The 19,655-nt window shown below is 31.0% G+C and overlaps 1 protein-coding gene across 5 annotated transcripts in view; it reads right to left on the minus strand.

Moving 5' to 3' along the window:
* The window catches only part of LOC115884265 (protein unc-80 homolog), a 70,018-nt gene that overhangs the window by 49,540 nt on the left and 823 nt on the right, over positions 1 to 19,655 (minus strand). For 2 of the 5 annotated variants that reach the window (XM_030902782.1, XM_030902781.1), the window contains exons 2-19: positions 17,706 to 17,825; positions 17,548 to 17,596; positions 17,457 to 17,486; positions 17,122 to 17,288; positions 16,897 to 17,065; positions 16,545 to 16,758; positions 16,148 to 16,308; positions 15,940 to 16,089; positions 15,240 to 15,373; positions 14,982 to 15,179; positions 14,437 to 14,612; positions 13,800 to 14,002; positions 6,481 to 6,599; positions 2,959 to 2,988; positions 2,201 to 2,330; positions 801 to 995; positions 353 to 633; positions 52 to 290 (exon numbers count right to left, since the gene is read on the minus strand). In XM_030902782.1, coding sequence (XP_030758642.1) covers positions 52 to 290; positions 353 to 633; positions 801 to 995; positions 2,201 to 2,330; positions 2,959 to 2,988; positions 6,481 to 6,599; positions 13,800 to 14,002; positions 14,437 to 14,612; positions 14,982 to 15,179; positions 15,240 to 15,373; positions 15,940 to 16,089; positions 16,148 to 16,308; positions 16,545 to 16,758; positions 16,897 to 17,065; positions 17,122 to 17,288; positions 17,457 to 17,486; positions 17,548 to 17,596; positions 17,706 to 17,800 — 2,740 coding nt within the window. In that variant the 5' untranslated portion in view covers positions 17,801 to 17,825. Of the gene's footprint in view, positions 1 to 51; positions 291 to 352; positions 634 to 800; positions 996 to 2,200; positions 2,331 to 2,958; positions 2,989 to 6,480; positions 6,600 to 13,763; positions 14,003 to 14,436; positions 14,613 to 14,981; positions 15,180 to 15,239; positions 15,374 to 15,939; positions 16,090 to 16,147; positions 16,309 to 16,544; positions 16,759 to 16,896; positions 17,066 to 17,121; positions 17,289 to 17,456; positions 17,487 to 17,547; positions 17,597 to 17,705; positions 17,826 to 19,655 lie in introns of all 5 variants that reach the window. The other 3 variants (XM_030902779.1, XM_030902777.1, XM_030902780.1) reach the window with 2 other exon arrangements.

Consider the following 19,655-nt stretch of genomic DNA (forward strand, 5'->3'; position numbering starts at 1 on the left):
TAAACTTGTATCAATTCTAATTTTAGTGCTAGGAAACCTACTAATTCTTACTTAGTGGTGATAGCAAAGATGTGGGATCTATGCAGTAGCCTAAGTAAGCATGTAATACTTCCAATATCTCTGTCAGTGGCTGAAACTTCACAAAATCTCTAAGGAACTTCTTGAATAGTTTTTGGTTGGACTTGTGTAGTCTCGACAGGATATTTTGACATTGGGTTCTGAGAAATTCTGCTGCTGGACCTCGTTGACCATCAGCACATCCATGTGGACAACCCAGATGTTTCAAAACTCTGTATAAAACAAAGATATATAAGTAATTAATTGATAGATGTACTAGGAAAACCAATTTTACCTTACAATAGTGCTCATAACATATGTATGAGGAGGTATGTATTTCTCATTGCTCATTGTATCTCCAGGAAATGAAGTATGTGTGTTACTAGCTGATACCTTCTCTTTCTCAGTTTTTTTAGGTGTTTCCTGGTCTTCGCCAGAATAGTTAGGTTGGTGTTCTTCTTTGTGTGTTTGTTTCAAGATCCCCATGTCAATTAATAACTCTAGTAGGTTTAATATCACTTCCAGGACACGAAGAGTACATGAAGTACTTTCTCTGAGTGATGTACGATATACACCCTATAGAAAATAGATGGTAGAATTCTTCTTACTTGTTATAAAAGGTATTAAATGTGGCGCAGTAGGCAGGATTTATATTAAGTTAAGCTTAGACAAAAATCAAATAGACTCAAACCTTACTTTGTGTATATCATAACGATCAACGCTAAAAATGAACTAGTAAGTACCTTTAGAACTACGTTAAAATCGATATCTCCCTCCTTGGTGATGTAGCATGTAGCTCCGGGAGCTTCAGGAATATCTTCGTGTGTGTAGGTGATGTTTGAGTCGGTTTGGGATCTTGTTAAACTGGATTTCCGCTCTTGCCAGTTGCCCAGACGACCTGAGAGACTTGCCCCATCTATCTGACTGTCAATAGAACCCTAAAATATATAAAATTTTGTGAGTTGATTTTACCTACGTTTGTTTATACGTAGTACATGTATATTATTTCGTATATTTTTCGTTTTATTGATTTTATGGAAAGCACTGTTCATTAAAATGTTGTATCCTATGTTATAGGGCTTGTTTCTCTCTACAATTTCCTGTCTCACAATATACCGTTTGTGTCCGGGAAGGGTTTATAGTTTCATAGTTGTCGATTTTCGAAAAAAATCAGTACATGTATATTATTTCGTATATTTTTCATTTTATTGATTTTATGGAAAGCACTGTTCATTAAAATGTTGTATTCTATGTTATAGGGCTTGTTTCTCTCTATAATTTCCTGTTTCACAATGTACCGTTTGTATCGGGGAGGGGATCATAGTTTCATAGTTGTCGATTTTCGAAAGAACTCAGTACATGTATATTATTTCGTATATTTTTCATTTTATTGATTTTATGGAAAGCACTGTTCGTTAAAATGTTGTATCCTATGTTATAGGGCTTGTTTCTCTCTACAATTTCCTGTCACACAATGTACTGTTTGTGTTCGGGAAGGGTTCATAGTTTCATATTTGTCGATTTTCGAAAGAACTCAGTACATGTATATTATTTCGTATATTTTTCATTTTATTGATTTTATGGAAAGCACTGTTTATTAAAATGTTGTATCCTATGTTATAGGGCTTGTTTCTCTCTACAATTTCCTGTCTGACAATGTACCGTTCGTGTCGGGGAAGGGATCATAGTTTCACAGTTGTCGATTTTCGAAAGAAATCAGTACACCTATATTATTTCGTATATTTTTCATTTTATTGATTTTATGGAAAGTACTGTTTATTAAAATGTTGTATCCTATGTTACAGGGCTTGTTTCTCTCTACAATTTCCTGTCTGACAATGTACCGTTCGTGTCGGGGAAGGGATCATAGTTTCACAGTTGTCGATTTTCGAAAGAAATCAGTACACCTATATTATTTCGTATATTTTTCATTTTATTGATTTTATGGAAAGCACTGTTCATTATATATCACTATCACTATATATCACCATCACTATCATTATATATCATTATATTCACTTCACTTTATAGTAAAAAAGGTAGATTTATAAAACTAAAAACCAAAAGTAATATAACTACACAAAATTTTGTAAACCAGAAGGTAAAGACAATGTAAGACAATGGAATATTGATATTTTCTTACCTGTCTTCTCAAGTAATCCGGTGATGGCGTAGGTGTATGTTCTGTCACAGTGATGATGGGATTGGCCATGGGTTGAGCATGGATTGATTTACTTGTTCTTCTCGCATCCCACCTACTTTCTTCAATAAATCTATTACAAAAAAAATACATTTTAATATTTAGATAAATTATTTTATTAATTACTAGAATTAAGAAAAAAATCTTATACAGTGTGTTGAAGAAACTTGGTAATGTACAGAATATATTCTACCGGGTGGTGTAATTTTAAACTCTCCAAATATTGGATAATTTTTTTTGGAATTTGAACAATTTTGGACCAGCCGATGTTAACGAATTTAATAAAAAACTGCATCTATTTTTAAATTAAAACTGAATAGATAACGATGCAAAACCAGAGAAATGTTAACATGATGAATTTCTTATACGGCGTTAAAAATGTCAATCAATAGTCGCCACTTTGTATATCCTTTTAAATTCTTGGACACACTGAACTTCACTATACTAAACTTGATATTAAAAAACCCATTATCATGCTGTAGAGGCTAACTAAGCTTTGAAGGGAGATTTTTTAAAACTACATCAACTACAGGAAAAAGACTGAGAGAGTTAAAGTTATGCCAATTTTGTATGGCATTGTTACCAAGTGTAACAAATTCAATTTTAAAATTGTTTAAATCTTCTTAAAAGCTTAAATCGATCTTGATTGTTAACTGTCAATGACATAACTTTAACAAAAAGATCAGCTGTCTAAGACTTACCCTTCAGAGTTTATTTCGTCGATTAAACAGCTATGAAAAGGACAGACACAGACGATAATTATTAGGAATATAAATAACAACAATGCAGAAAAAGAAAACAATATAAGACCAGTATAATATAGAACAAAGACAATGAACATTAATATATTTGTATAGAAATATCAATAAATTAGAATTAAAATGAAAAGAAAAATATCAAAAAACACAACAAAGAAAATTTAAATAGAAAACAGAATAAAACAAACATTCATTAAAAAAATAACAGAATAAAACTATAATTCAAAGTGTGTTTTATTCTGTTACATTATTTTATATACACAGGGTGTAATTTTAAACTAATGCTTGCATTTTTATAATTAGGTTTGTCCTTTATTGTACAGGGTGTCCCATTTTCGAGTATTGTACAGGGTGTCTCTTTTATTAACAGAGGTACCGGGTGTCCCACTAAGAATAGCTCTCGGCTGTATCTCGGAAAGTATTAGTCGTAGGGTCTACGGAAAAAAATATTTATAACTAAAGGGGCTATGGGAAATTGCTGGAAATTATTTTCAAGTTTGTAAAATGGCCGTTAGGGGGTGCAACTGCTATGGAAAATAAGAAAATAGAATTTTTACAGAATTTTGCCTAGATAATGGGTACTATAAATAATAGCTTCATAATCTTCAGTAAATTTTGGATTTTCTTTGTTAGAACCATTTTCCCCTATCTGCTAAAATAAAGTGGTGGGGGAAGGTTAGATCTATCTTTATTTAAATGTTAATAACTCCGGACTGGATGATCAGAATCCAACAAACAAGGACTCGTTTAAAAGAGCGTTAGAATTTTTTTAGAATTTAGAATAAGTGGGAGGGGGGTTAATCACTGCGACCTTACAGATCCATTGTGTCCCCCTTTCTTGAGTCATAACTCATCATACAGTCCCAGGGCTTTGACAAAAACCAGTATCTGGGACGGTTTTATAGAGGGTAGTTCTCCATCTCCAATATCAGTCGTACCAAAATTCATGGCACGAATGGTTTTCGTCTCGGCGCACTCAGTGATTAGCTGGTGTTTCCCATCTTCCCCACAAAATCTGCATTCGCCGTTTCTTCTTAGTTTCAATCTACTGAGGTGTTCATTGAGGAGACAGTGTCCTGTTAAAAACCCCGTGACAATCCGAAGATTGTTCTTACTCAGACCCAGGAAGATCTGTAATTTTTCTTGATCATAAGCCCTCAGAAACTTCTTCGAGTGTCTTAGACCATTGCAAGATTTCCATTCCAGGTTGCGGATGGAATCTTCCAAGTTCTTGAGTTCCGCCTTGAGTTGGTTACCACTTGGAAAGCAGAACGGTTCTGGTCCAGTTAGTGGAGTGTTAGCTCCTTTCCTAGCTAGATTATTTGCTTTTTCATTGCCTTCTATCCCTTGGTGAGCAGGCACCCAGAGTAGGAGGACTTTGTTTTCTTTGCCTAATTTATTCAGCTTCTCTATGCATTCTTTGACCAATTTCGAATTGATCGATACTGAGTTGATCGCTTTTAACGCTGCTTGACTATCAGACAAGATGGCTGTTTCTTGTTTCCGATAGTTGCTATCTAAGATAAGTTGTACGCATCTTTCGATAGCGTAGATTTCTGCCTGTAGGATACTAGGGTAAGTGCCCATTGGTTCGGAGTATTTAGCTCTCGGTCCAAACACTCCGATCCCTGTTCCCGTATTGGTTTTGGAAGCATCAGTATACCAAGTTATGGTATGGTCTTTTAACTGCTGGGCAGCGTTTCGCTCTTCCAATCCTTTTTATTGCTCAATACTACATTGAGATGTTTCTCAAAGTTGTACGTTCTTGGCATATCGTCCACTGGGAGTTGCAGGAGTGGTATTTCCTTTATGAGGGTGTTCCAAGCCCCTGATCTGACAATTCTCCCAGTACTAATTCCGTTAGTGACCATTCTAATCATTGTCGCGTTGGCATATCTACCAATGACAATGTGCAGTGGTGTTAGATCTAGAATGACCTCCATTGCTGCTGTTGGACAGGTTTTCATGGCTCCTGTGATGCAAACGCATGCTAGTCTCTGGACTTTGCATAGGTTTAGCCTTGCCGTCCGTTGCTCTAGTTTTGTGTACCAGGCAACTGCTCCATAAGTAATCATGGGTCTTACTATCATGGTATACATCCAGCGCAAAATGTTAGGGGAGCAGCCCCATCTATTTCTAAAAGAGCGTTTCTTATCTTATATTATACCATAAAAATAATAATAATAAGGTTTTGAACGTAGACGCTAGGGGGCGCTCTCTTACAAGTTAACATAGCGCGTTTTTAAAAAAAAAAATTAAATACAATAGTATATGTAATTTTAGCTGATAGTAAAGAGTAGTAAAAGCTTAAAAAGTCAGCGTAAACCGCATCTTGATATCTTCTTTCAAACCGAAGATATTAGCAAAATTATAATAAATACCAAAAAATAAGCCCTTAATTAACTTATTTTTACAATACGGTATCAGTAGTAATCTTGATTATGCCCATTCTAACAAAAAATATGATAGAAACAGTTAGTATATTTTAAAATCTACGAAATACCAGAATACTATGATACCAGATGTATTAATATCTAATAATTAAGATATTACGTCTACGTTCAAAAGCTTATTATTATTGTTTATATGGTACAATATACAGTAAGAAACGCTCTTTTAAACGAGTCCCGCTTGTTGGATTACGATCATCCAGTCCAGAGTTATTAATATTTAAATAAAAACAGATCTAACCTTCCCCCACCACTTTATTTTGGTAGATAGGGGAAAATTGCTCTAGCAAAAAATATTCAAAATTTACTGAAGATTATGAATCTATTACTTATAGTACACCTTATCTAGGCAAAATGGTGTAAAAACTCCATTTTCGTATTTTTTGTTGCAGTTGCGCCCCCTAGCTGTCGTTCTACAAACTTGAAAATAATTTCCAGCAATTTCTCATAGCCTCTTTAGTTATAAATATTTTTTTCCGCAGCCCCTACGGCTAATACTTTCCGAGATACAGCCGAGAGCTATTCTTATTGGGACACCCTGTACAAAGATGCGGTTTCTACATATATTTGCGGGCCTCTACAATATTTTGATATAGAAAGAGCAAAATAAAAACACTAAATCACCACAATACACCAAAACACTTTTACTTTTACACTGGACGCGCGTTTCGCTAACCATGTTAGCATCATCAGCAGATGATTATAAACTTATATAAAATATATGGTGATTTAGTGTTTTTATTTTGCTGTGTAACACCAAAGGTTCCAACCCTCAACTGTAATAGAAAGAGTACGATTTCTAGAAGATTTTATTGGTATCTCTTAAAAATACACCCTGTACATAAAAATGAAATAAATTATAATAAGATATGACAAGAAAAAATATTAAAATTGAAGAAAACATATTTATCGTTAATCTTGTTTTAATAATTCATGAAGATTATTTTCATTTAAATAATATATACTTGTCATATCTTTTAATATATTTTGATAAAAAACATAGCGGCATACCAACCTGAGGCTTGGCATACTTTTTCCTTTGACTAAATTACTAGGTATCGGTTCGTAGGATTTTGATAAACCTGAATTTTTTTTTGACATGTCTTCGCTGGTGTCCAAACTGCGATGGTAATCCTAAAAAAACATGTTTTTTTTTCAGTAAAATTTCTGTATAAATTCATTAGCATGTTGCAGCCGGCATCTACTGCTTCTGGTTAATCGTTTGCTTGAATTTTAGAACCGTTATCATAGATGGGTTTTCAGAATCTACATGGCATAAAATAAACTTCTGGCATAAATTAAAAAAAAAAAAAATACTATCTGTTTTAAAAGAAACATTTGAATAAGTATGAATAAGGAATATAATGCTGCCCATGCATTATAATGCTATTCATGCATTATTTAATTTCAATTGATGTTAGACAAGGAAAGAGAAAGGACGGGTAACACGCATATTCTCCCGTCATCGGTTAGTGAGGCCAAAATTCGATCGGCGGCCATACTTTGGTGACAAGATTTCGAGCGAATTTTTATGTTTTTTGTGACAACTGTTTTGTTTTAAATTTATAAACTGTGTTGTTTAGTATGGTGAGATGTTCAGCGTATGGCTGCAAAGGCCGAAGCGAGAAAAAAGTGGCTGGAATTACATTTCACAGGTTAAAATCGATACACAACTTTTGTTATGTGGTCATAAAATGTACATTTTTTTCATTATAGCAGTAAAAATATGTAAAATGCTTTTAATATGTCTTGTACCACATCCAAACCAAACTATTTTTAATAATTCCAAGTAGTATTTTCAATATCCTGTATTCTAATTAATGTTTGAAACTATAAATATTACTACTCACACCGGATTTCACCAGTGGCGTAGGTAATTATAATCAGAGAAATAAAATTTCTGCAATAAACATTTTTTTATATATTTTACATGTAAAAAAATGTATAAAGTATTTTTATCAAATATGTAAAATAATTGTAAACTATAAAAAAATGAAAAATTCTAGTGATAAAAAATTAGAGATCTAGTGATAGAGTAATTAATAAAAATTTAAAAATAAATAAAATAACACAAAGCTTCTAGAATTGTTTTATTTTTTTTGTGGATAAATTCGGATATTCTTAAAAATAGGATATTCTTATGGTTGAAGGTAACAAATATTAAAAATTACATTATTCATTGAATCCGTACGCAAGTGTGAAGGGTAATGGCTAGATTCATTATATTATAGCGTATGGTCGAAAAAAAACGACGTCCAGTTGGCTTGTAAATGACGATCGACGACATTCCCCATATAATTTTACATATAAATGACAGCGATCTTCATTTCATAGCCATCGTTGACGCCTTCTTTTTTCGATGTCGTTTTGTATAGTTTTTATGTCATTTTATATGTAGAATTATATGGGGAATGTCATCGATCGTAATTTACAAGCCAACTGGACGTCGTTTTTTTTTCGATTATACGGTATAATCCTGAATCTAACCAATTCCCTTCACACTTGCTTACGGATTCAATGAATAATGTAATTTTTAATATTCATTTGTGAAATTGTCATTTCCAACCAAACAAGGCGCCGTTTTTTTCGATCATACAGTATATATGTAACATATATATATATATATATATATATATATATATATATATATATATATATATATATATATATATATATATATATACACACGTTTAATAAATATGTTATTACATTATTTTTATTTAATTATACATATACACACGTTAATAAATAAATAATTGTCTTGATAATCAGTCCACTGTGACTGTTAAATAAATTTGGCATTATCGACTTAGATATTCTAATATTATAAAGGTGAGACTTAAAAAATACAAAATTGTGTATGCATTACTCAAAAATGAACGATATATTAGTTTACGTTTTAATAAATATTTTGTACCGTCTAGGTACAAGCTAATTTCTGATGCTACGCCATTGGAGAATTTCGCGTGGTAACAACTTGCCTCACTTTCAGCTGCCGTGTTACCTGTTCCCTCTCTTTCCTTGTCTAAGCAATTGATACATTTGAATTTCGTTTAAAAATTTGCAGATTTGTTGTGGTTTTCCAAGTTTTATCTGATATTTTTGTTATTAAATAATTTTCTTAACTTATATCTAATTTTATTAGAAATATATTTTTTAACAATTTTAACAACTAAAAATATTTTGTATTATCAAATTGACATTTTTGTCTGGCGAAATAAAAATACAATATACATATAAGAATATAATTCAGATCAGTATATCTTCTAGGAATTTCTTCTATAGTGTAAAAAGTAATAAATGATTTATTTATTTTACGGAATTAAATTATTATTAAATAACAATATATATTCGATACCCAATTAAACTTTTAGTTACGTAATCGAGGGCGCGATTCTTTAATTCATTGTTGCCAACCATGGACATATTCGGCGCCGGGCTGACTAACTGGAATTTAAATTTCCCGCTGGGGATTCAGGTGGTAGCTCTGTTGTAAAAAATGTCAAGTTGCCATATTTATTTATTTATTTCCTGACATTGTCATTCGTTTTGACACTTTAGTTTTGTATTACACGTTTTTAGTTTAAATTAACTTTAGTATTTTAATAAAACACGCTTTTAGACGTATCAAAAAACTTTTAATAAGAGTAACTTTAACTCTACATATATGTTTCGGCTTGTTAGGCCTTTTTCAAGAGTTTTTTAAGAACTAATCGTCTAACTACACTGTAACTATATATATATTTGCTATGGGGGTGGGTTCAGAGAGTTTACAATATACAGGGTATTTCAAAACAAATGCGAAAAACTTCAGGGGGTGATTCCTTGTTCAAAATAAAGGGTAGTTTGCTTCATAAACGTTGGGTCAAAAGTCAACCATTAGGGAGATATCGCGGTACAAAGATGGCGGAAAAATAATGTTTTCATTTTTATCTTGAAAACGAAAAGAGATAGACTAATGAAATTTTATGGAAGCATTACTGTTATGAAAACACACTTTCTGGTAATGTTTTCACTTTTTTAAAAATGAGTGGAAGGGGTTGAAATAAACTACCCCTATCATTCTTGTTAACGAAATTTAAAGAAAAATCTTATAAAACACATGCAAAAAATAATTTAGATAGTTTAGTTTGTTTAGAAACTTTTTTATCTCTTGTATTTTTTTGATAAAACTCACCGATTTGAAATTAAAAAATAAAAAGTAAAGCATTACATGTCAGGACAAAAAACATTTTCTGATAAAGAATCTAGTGGGCTGCTGTAATTTTTTTAGGAAAAAATCTAGTCGGCCGCTGTTACTTTTTAGGATGTTCCTAATATTATTTTATTTGACATAACTCTACTGCAATACGTTATTATCTAGATGATTATCATCACTAGATTCTTAATCTAAAAATGTTTTTTGTCCTGACATGTAATGCTTTACATTTTATTTTTTAATTTCAAATCGGTGAGTTTTATCAAAAAACACAAGAGATAAAAAAGCTTCTAAACAAACTAAACTATCCAAATTAATTTTTTTGCATGTGTTTGATAAGATTTTTCTTTAAATTTCGTTAACAAGAATGATAGAGGCAGTTTATTTCAACCCCTTCCACTCATTTTAAAAAACTGAAAAAATTACAAGAAAGTGTGTTTTCATAACAGTAATGCTTCCATAAAATTTCATTAGTCTATCTCTTTTCGTTTTCAAGATAAAAAATAAAAACATTATTTTTCCGCCATCTTTGTACCGCGATATCTCACTAATGGTTGACTTTTAACCCAACGTTTATAAAGCAAACTACCCTTTATTTTGAACAAGGAATCACCCCCTGAAGTTTTTCGCATTTGTTTTGAAACACCCTGTATATATGTAGAGTTAAAGTTGCTCTTATTAAAAGTTTTTTGATACATCTAAAAGCGTGTTTTATTAAAATACTAATATTTCAACGATGTTTCACAAGGAACCAACCACAGCTTCAGTACAATTTATTAAATGAACTTGTTAAAAAATTATTACTAACCGACCTTGCAGTCGAACATGGTTCTTTTTAGAACTTCTTTTAGTGAGAAGTGTACAAGGTAGCTTAATAGCCGTAAAAAACTCATCGCAACTTTATTAGAATATTTTGAACGGGAAAGCGGTAGTAATGGCCCTTTATGTCCCTTAAGTGCTGTTAAAAAGGTGAGTTGATGTAAATAATAAATGTTTACATATTTATAATTAATTTATTTTTGTTTTCTAAAATATTTTGATTAAAAGAAACTATTTAAAAGTGGGAAAGGCTGTATCGGTCAAGCTTAATCACGTGACTAACAGTTTACTTGATATGAACTTTATAGTTAGCATGCACTAGGTATATTATGTGAAAGGTGCATTAAAAATACTTAAAGTGATACAAGATGAAAAGAAAATATATTGAAGCTCTTACAATCAGCTGTTTTGCTTCCTGGCGATGTTGAAAGCTGTAAGCAGAAGGCATATCCGACATTCTTAAGGTATTAATTGATGTTAAAGTAATTTTTATTTGTATTTCTATTGGATTCAACTAAAATAACTCGTTATACTCTTAAGAACAAAATAAAAAACTAAATTACCAGAATACACCAAAACACTTTTACTTTTACACTGGACGCGCGTTTCGCTAACCATGTTAGCATCATCAGCGGATGATTAAGACTAATGTAAAAAGTACAATTTGAGCGTTTATACAGGGTTGTTCACCACATACGACACGGAGTATTGTGGCTAAACGATGATATTTTTACAAGTTGTAAGTTTGGGGTTCGTTGAAGGACTATTAGAGCGACAATTTAAAAATATTTTTACAAGATACAGAGTGTCCCAAATAAATAAAAAATATCAAAGTTGTATTTTTTTAAATGGAACACCCTGTATATTTTTACATTTTTAGTTTCTACGATTAAAATAAAGGTAAATTTGATTAAGGTTTATTATACTTAAACCTTACCGTTTTTGAAATATTTTCAATTTTGTGAAATTGCAGTAAAAATTTTAAAGCTTCATTTCTCCAAGGGTATCAATGTTTTTAATACTAAATATTTAATGAAGTTTATTTATTGATCAGTTATTGTGTTGCAATAAAAAATAATACTACCTTATACAGAGTGTCTAAAAATTTATTTTAAATAATTATTAGCTTCAAACGGCAATAACTTCTTTAATTTAAATGGAATGCCCTGTATATTTTAGGAGAATCAGATGCACAATTAAATTGTCTATCAAATTGTATTATACCATTTTTTACCTATCCCTTCAAGTTTTCGTCGAAAATGCATTTTCTTTTAATTTAGACCTCATTTATCAATATATCCATGGAATATTAACATTTTAGATTGTTTTTAAAGCAACAAATATACAAAATGTACAGACTAGTAATATTATCGTTTTTAGCAAAACGATAATATTACTAGCCCATTTGTATGCGAAAAGAAAACTATTTAAATCTTTATAAAAGAGTATACCATTAATTAAATATAACACCATTATTTCCGCCCATATACTAATTAATTACATACTTAATTGTGTTCGTTAATGAATTATTATAAATAAATGTGGATTTGAGTCAGAAATCAATATAATAATAAGTTCTCAAATTAAAGTCTCTGTTGTTATGAATAAGCATTTATTAAAAAATGAAATATCATTTTTAAGGTGTTACTTTTTATCACACTGTCTAATGCCCATACAAAATTCAGTTTTTTAATATTTGGAGCAATTATTATTAATCAACGCAAACAGTCAGTCAGTTTTTTAATGAAATAAACGAATTATATCGACAATATTAGTATCTGTACTCTTTAAAAATTTGGTACATCTTTAAAAATAATCTAAAATGTCAATAGTCCATGGGTATATTGATAAATAAGTTCTAAATTACAAGAAAATGCATTTTCTATGGAAACTTAAAGAGATAGGTAAAAAATGGTATAATATAATTTGATGACTGATTCTCGTAAAATATAGAGGGTGTTCCATTTAAATTAAACAAGTTATTGCCGTTTGAAGCTAATAATTATTTAAAATAAATTTTTAGACACTCTGTAAAAGGTAGTATTATTTTTATTATTGCAACACAATAACTGATCAGTAAATAAACTTCAGTAAATATTTAGTATTAAAAACTTTGATATCCTTGGAGAAATGAAGCCTTAAAATTTTTACTGCAATTTCACAAAATTGAAAATATTTCAAAAACGGTAAGGTTTAAGTATAATAAATGGCAATCAAATTTACCTTTATTTTAATCGTAGAAACTAAAAATGTAATAATATACAGGGTGTTCCATTTAAAAAAATACAACTTTGATATTTTTTACTTATTTGGGACACTCTGTATCTTGTAAAATTATTTTTAAATTGTACCTCAAATAGTCCTTCATCGAACCCAAAACTTACAATTTGTAAAAATCTCATCGTTTAGCTACAATACTCCGTGTAGTATGTGGTGAACAACCCTGTATACTCGCTCAGTGGGTACCGAGTGGGCGTGGTAAGGTCTAACCAACCGAGTCAGAGCCCACCGATCGTAACCTTTAGATTTCCGCCACTAGAGTAGTAGGAACAAAGAACTTGAAGGAATTGGACCGTTGCCTCTGATCATACTATCTTTACATTTAATAATTCTAATGCTTTCATATGCATCTAATTGCTTGTAATTTGAGGCTTGTTTAATTAAATTTAAATTATTATGATCTATACAATGTTCTTTATCAACAATATGTTCAACACCGCAAGATTTATCCGGTCTACCATATCTTATCTGAGCTAAATGTTCTTTAAATCTAGTTAATATTGATCTTCTAGTTTGCCCAACATATTTCTGATTATAATCTTTACAAGAAATTTTACAGTGGAGGTGTTTTATCCTTTGGATTACTTAATAATTGTTGTAATTTATTATTAGCACTAGTATCAACAGACACAACGGTCCAATTCCTTCAAGTTCTTTGTTTCTACTACTTCAGTGGCGGAAATATGGTACGCTCTGTGGGCTCTGACTCGGTTGGCCAGATCTTGCCACGCCCACTTGGTACCCTCTGAGCGAGTATATAAACGCTCAAATTGTACTTTTAGATTAGTCTTAATCATCTGCTGATGATGCTAACATGGTTAGCGAAACGCGCGTCCAGTGTAAAAGTAAAAGTGTTTTGGTGTATTGTGGTGATTTAGTGTTTTATTTTGTTGTGTAACACCAAAGGTTCCAAAACAAACCAACTGTAAACTCTTAAGAATGACCGAAAAGCATGTCAAGCCAAGGGCAGAAAAGATAGAGAGACAGTGGGGTATACATACATCGAGAATTTTTTTGGCAATATTGTGCAAACGCACCGGTTGTGTTTGATCCAAAGGTTTTGGATCTTCCTGCCCTATTTTCTCTAAAGCCTTGTCAGATTTGGACAGCAACTTCGTCTCCACGAAAGCTTTAAGGTCCGCTATCTTCATTCTACGTCTACCTTTCTCGCTAGCCGCCCTTTTGTGAAGGGAATCATCCGATTGCTTTCTGTGAGTATAGGGAGATTCTGTGGGAGACTCTGTGATGTTTAAAGGTGGCAGACAGTGATTCATTTTTATAGAAAACGGTTATGGTGAACTTTCATTGTCTGTTATATAGTAGGGGTGCCCAATATACTTAATGGTAATTTATTTGAGCCATGTTGACATATCGTATTGTGAAAATTAAATGTTAAAACGAAGAAAAAAACTTATACAGGGTTCGGTTAGGCTATTGAGATAGAAAAAATACACCTAGATGATAAAGTGATTTTTAAATTCCTTGCTGTGTTAACGTACTCCACAGGGTGTTTCAAACTTTCACCAAAATATCAACATTTTGTTTTCCCTATCGTTGAGTGAATTCCAAAGGCTATCCTACTATCAGAAAATAAAAACAATGGAAGTTCCTCGTAACAGTCTTTCTTATACATTATAAGATTTAAAAAAATACTTTTCTACCATTTTTGTTTACCTGGCAATAAGGTGACGTCTCGCGGATCTGGAACTTCGATGAAGTCCTTGTTTTCGGGAGTTTTCTTGGTCTCGGAGTTCTGGTAGAAGGAAACTTCGATTTTTGGTATTGGTAGAGAGTTGCTACGTTTTCTTGGTTGGTGTTGAGCAGCAGTTTCTTCACTGATATCTCGAAGACTGTTCAAATACATCATAAAAATAATTAAATGTATTTTTTTATAAATATTATATACTCCAAGTAAAAACACATTAAAATTTATGGAACTATGTGTTCTTGAAATAAGGAAGAGGGTCTAGCTTTCAATTGCCATTGTTAATCAACTAGTTTACGATCTTCGTGCTGAAAACAATCAAATCTCGACACAGAATCGTATTTTTTCCAGAACAAAAACAAGAGAGTTAAAGTTTTTGATTAAATCGAATTCTTTATTTTTTTTGAACATTTATAGCGTAGAGGAATTATCGCATAGTGTTCTTTGTCACGGAATCTAAAAGCATCTTTTTTGATCGATCGTATTTAAAAAAAGGGACAAAAATTAAGTTTACCGGTTATAGAGGAAGTGTAGAGCCCAGTAAATTCCTTCCTCTTGCCAGTGAGTGATGAACAAACACCTTAAAACTCCCACATCGAGGAATGTTGCTGCTGTCAAGTCCATGATATGATGTGACCCGAATTTAGTACTTTGTTCATTTTGTTCCGGTTTCTTTTCACCACTATCCACGGAATCTTTATCGGTTGAAGATCTGTCATCATAAAAAAGTAGTATTAAAATGACAGAGAATATAATACAGGTATATTTTTACCCAATTTTTTGCATGGGAGGTCTAGGACTCTTTGAGTCGGTACTTGCAGTGCTTGAAGTTTGATCTAAGCTTTTGTTGATGTTGTTTGTTCTTCCGTTTCTTCTCATTGCCAGTTGAATTATACTCGTTTCGGCCTATTAATAACTTGTACATTAGCCAAAAAATGCAAAAATATGAAAAATGAAACACTGAAAAATGAAATATGAAACATGAAATATGAAATATGAAACAGAAAATATGAAACATGAAACATGAAGCGTAAAACATGAAACATGAAACGTGAAACGTGAAACATGAAACATGAAACATGAAACATGAAACATGAAACATGAAACATGAAACATGAAACATGAAACATGAAACATGAAACATGAAACATGAAACATGAAACATTAAAAATGAAACGTGAAACGTGAAACGTGAAACGCGAAATATGAAACATGAAACATGAAACGTGAAACGTGAAACGTGAAACGTGAAACGTGAAACGTGAAACGTGAAACATGAAACATGAAACATGAAACATGAAACATGAAACATGAACATGGAACATGAAACATGAAACATGAAACATGAAACACGAAACAGAAAACATGAAACATGAAACATTAAACGTGAAACATGAAACATGAAACATGAAACATGAAACGTGAAACGCGAAATATGAAACATGAAACATTAAAAATGAAATAAGCTTTACCGTATAAACAGAAGGGTCTCTTAAAAATCCGTCAGATTCATGTAACGAGGGTAGTCTAAATATAACAACGTGTTCTTCCTCAGTGCTAGAACTTTCCTCAGGTATAGTTTCCGGGAAAACTGTATCTTTTGGAGATGAAACCCAACCAGCCTAAAACACATTATTATTTCTTCATGATATTCCAATAATCATAAATAGAAATGGTTACTTCATCTTCAGATTTGGTAGTTATTGTAGCTGTGACAGTAACAGTTGTGGGAGGAATACCAGAAAAAGCGTGTTGCTGGTCTGAACTAGAAGCGCTGACTTGCTGACTTAGTGTGGGGCTTTCTCTACCTATCATAGTAGTGTCTACATGACCATGCTTTCCTAAAATTTATAGGATATAAAGGTTCAATATCTCTGTATATTATTATTAGTCAGGTAAATTATTACTATAGTTAACTATTATTAAAATTTCTTTCTAAAATATACAATATCTTCACTGTAATTTGTATCTTGACACATTGTATTTCCAGACTTATATACTTGGTATAAAATTCGTGTTAAAATAAAGACGAAATAATACAAATACCACTAAAGACATTTTACTCTATGCATATTACCCATAAATACGTCTCCGCATTGTGTTTTCCATTTGGCAGATTTTCCATGAAAAAACTTCGGTTTTGGCTTGCAATGATAAATGAAACATGGCGCTTCCGGATGTCTGAATTCCCACATGGGCTGCCAAATTTTCAAGCCATTTTCCAGGCGGAAATTTTGGAAATCTGACTCTTTCAAATTTTGGCACAGTGGAGCAAAAAGGTATACAAAGAGCTACAAAAAATAGGATTATATGTAGAGTGTTAAATAGAACATAGAAAGTATTATATAGAACCTCATATTTAAGCTATAAGAAATATCTACAGGCTTATTCTTTTTTAAATAAAAAATATAACTCTGGTTTACACTTACCGTAATAGTTGGAACTGAAAAAAGATAGTGAAACTGAGAATAGTGAAAAATCCCTTTTTCATAGTCTGCATCTGCACACTCGTCCGCAGCATCCAATAAGATCCAGTGCAGAGTATACAATAATTTGGTCTCTACAGCACCCAAACTCTGCAGATTTCCATCTTTCATTCTGTAAAACAATGTTTTTCTTTATTAAAACTGTTTATTTAAAAAAATATATTTTACCGATTATAAAGTACAGACTGAACTGAATGCATTACATGGGGTAAAGCAGCCTGAATTAGACGCCATCTTGGAATAGTTTTCACGGCTTCTGTTAGGTCTTTTTTTAATCCGGAAAATAGATTTTGAACAAGGACTTTTTCGAAAATTTTGCATGCTTCTTTTAGTTCCTAAAATAGTCCAAAAATATTATAATTTAATTTAAATTATATTTATAAAAAAAATAATTTTCAAATAAAATTAAGTTTTAAAAACTTTAAAAATATTAGTAATTCAATAATTTTTTGCCGGGTTAGCTAGTTTTTTATAAAATTTCTCTAAAATAATTCTATACTTACATGATGCCCTGTGATGGCATGTTGACAAAACTAAAAGAAATTTTAAGATATTTAAAAATATTCTCTATTATTATATGTAATTTAGACTTACCATGCAAGAAGCTTCATGTAATTTACCTAACTTTGGTCTTACAAATGGACTAAAATTAAGAATACTATAGTAAAATCTAAAAACTCTATTATTATGAACTCAAACGTTCAAAAAAAAATATTTTCATTATTGTGTAATATTTATTATGAAATACTGACCTTACTTGACGCCAAAGAAATATCTGAATAGGAATTGGAAGGGCCATATCACCCAGTATAGTTTCCCCAGGCGCATCTCTCTCTTGTGGATGCATGACTTCTTTTTCCTCAGTCTTGTAACTAAAATCAAAATCAAATACGAAGGTCTATACAAGGTTGTTCACCACATACGACACGGAGTATTGTAGCTAAACGATGAGATTTTTACAAATTGTAAGTCTTGGGTTCGATGAAGGACTATTAGATATTAGTCCCAAATAAGTAAAAAATATCAAAGTTGTATTTTTTTAAATGGAACACCCTGTATATTATTGCATTTTTAGTTTCTACGATTAAAATAAAGGTAAATTTGATTAATGTTTATTATACTTAAACCTTACCGTTTTAGAAATATTTTCAATTTTGTGAAATTGCAGTAAAAATTTTAGGGCTTCATTTCTCCAAGGGTGCCAAAGTTTTTAATACTAAATATTTACTGAAGTTTCTTTATTGATCAGTTATTGTGTTGCAATAATAAAAATAATACTACCTTATACAGAGTGTCTAAAAATTTATTTTAAATAATTATTAGCTTCAAACGGCAATAACTTGTTTAATTTAAATGGAACACCCTGTATATTTTACGAGAATCAGATGCACAATTTAATTGTCTATCAAATTATATTATACCATTTTTTACCTATCTCCTTAAGTTTCCGTAGAAAATGCATTTTCTTGAAATTTAGAATTTATTTATCAATATACCCATGGAATATTGACATTTTAGATTATTTTTAAAGATGTACCAAATTTTTAAAGAGCACAGATTCTAATATTGTGGATATAATTCGTTTATTTCATTAAAAAATAAAAAAAAAACTGTTTAAATATTTGTTAAAGGGGACCAGTTAATATGATTCCAGTATTCAATTCAAACTACATTAACTGACTGCTTTGATTAATAATAATTGTTCCAAATACTAAAAAACTGAATTTTGTATGGGTATTAGACAGTGTGATAAAAAGTAACACCTTAAAAATGATATTTCATTTTTTAATAAATGCTTATTTATAACAACAGAGACTTTAATTTTGATAACTTATTATTATATTGATTTCTGACTCAAATCCACACTTATTTAGAATAATTTATTAAGTATGTAAATAATTAGTATATGGGCGGAAATAATGGTGCTATATTTAATTAATGGTATACTCTTTTATAAAGATTTAAATAGTTTTCTTTTTGCATACAACATTATTGTTTTTAGCAAAACGATAATGTTACTAGAATGTCAATATATGATGTCAATATTCCATGGGTGTCAATAATAAAATGACAATATTCCATGGGTATATTGATGAATGAGGTCTAAATTATAAGAAAATGAATTTTCTACGAAAACGTCAAGGGATAGGTAAAAATGGTGTAATACAATTTAATAGACAATTAAATTGTGCATCTGATTCTCCTAAAATATACAGGGCGTTCCATTTAAATTAAACAAGTTATTGCCGTTTAAAGCTATAAATTATATAAAATAAATTTTTAGACACTCTGTATAAGGTAGTATTATTTTTATTATTGCAACACAATAACTGATCAATAAATAAACTTCAGTAAATATTTAGTATTAAAAACTTTGATACCCTTGGAGAAATGAAGCCTTAAAATTTTTTCTGCAATTTCACAAAATTGAAAATATTTCAAAAACGGTAAGGTTTAAGTGTAATAAACCTTAATCAAATTTACCTTTATTTTAATCGTAGAAACTAAAAATGTAATAATATACAGGGTGTTCCATTTAAAAAAATAAAACTTTGATATTTTTTACTTATTTGGGACACTCTGTATCTTGTAAATTATTTTTAAATTGTACCTCTAATAGTCCTTCATCGAACCCAAAACTTGAAATTTGTAAAAATATAATCGTTTAGCTACAATACTCCGTGTCGTATGTGGTGAACAAC

The sequence above is a fragment of the Sitophilus oryzae genome, unplaced genomic scaffold, assembly GCF_002938485.1.
Source record: "Sitophilus oryzae breed Bouriz unplaced genomic scaffold, Soryzae_2.0 scaffold_227_pilon_pilon, whole genome shotgun sequence".
NCBI classification, from domain to species: Eukaryota; Metazoa; Arthropoda; class Insecta; order Coleoptera; family Curculionidae; genus Sitophilus; species Sitophilus oryzae.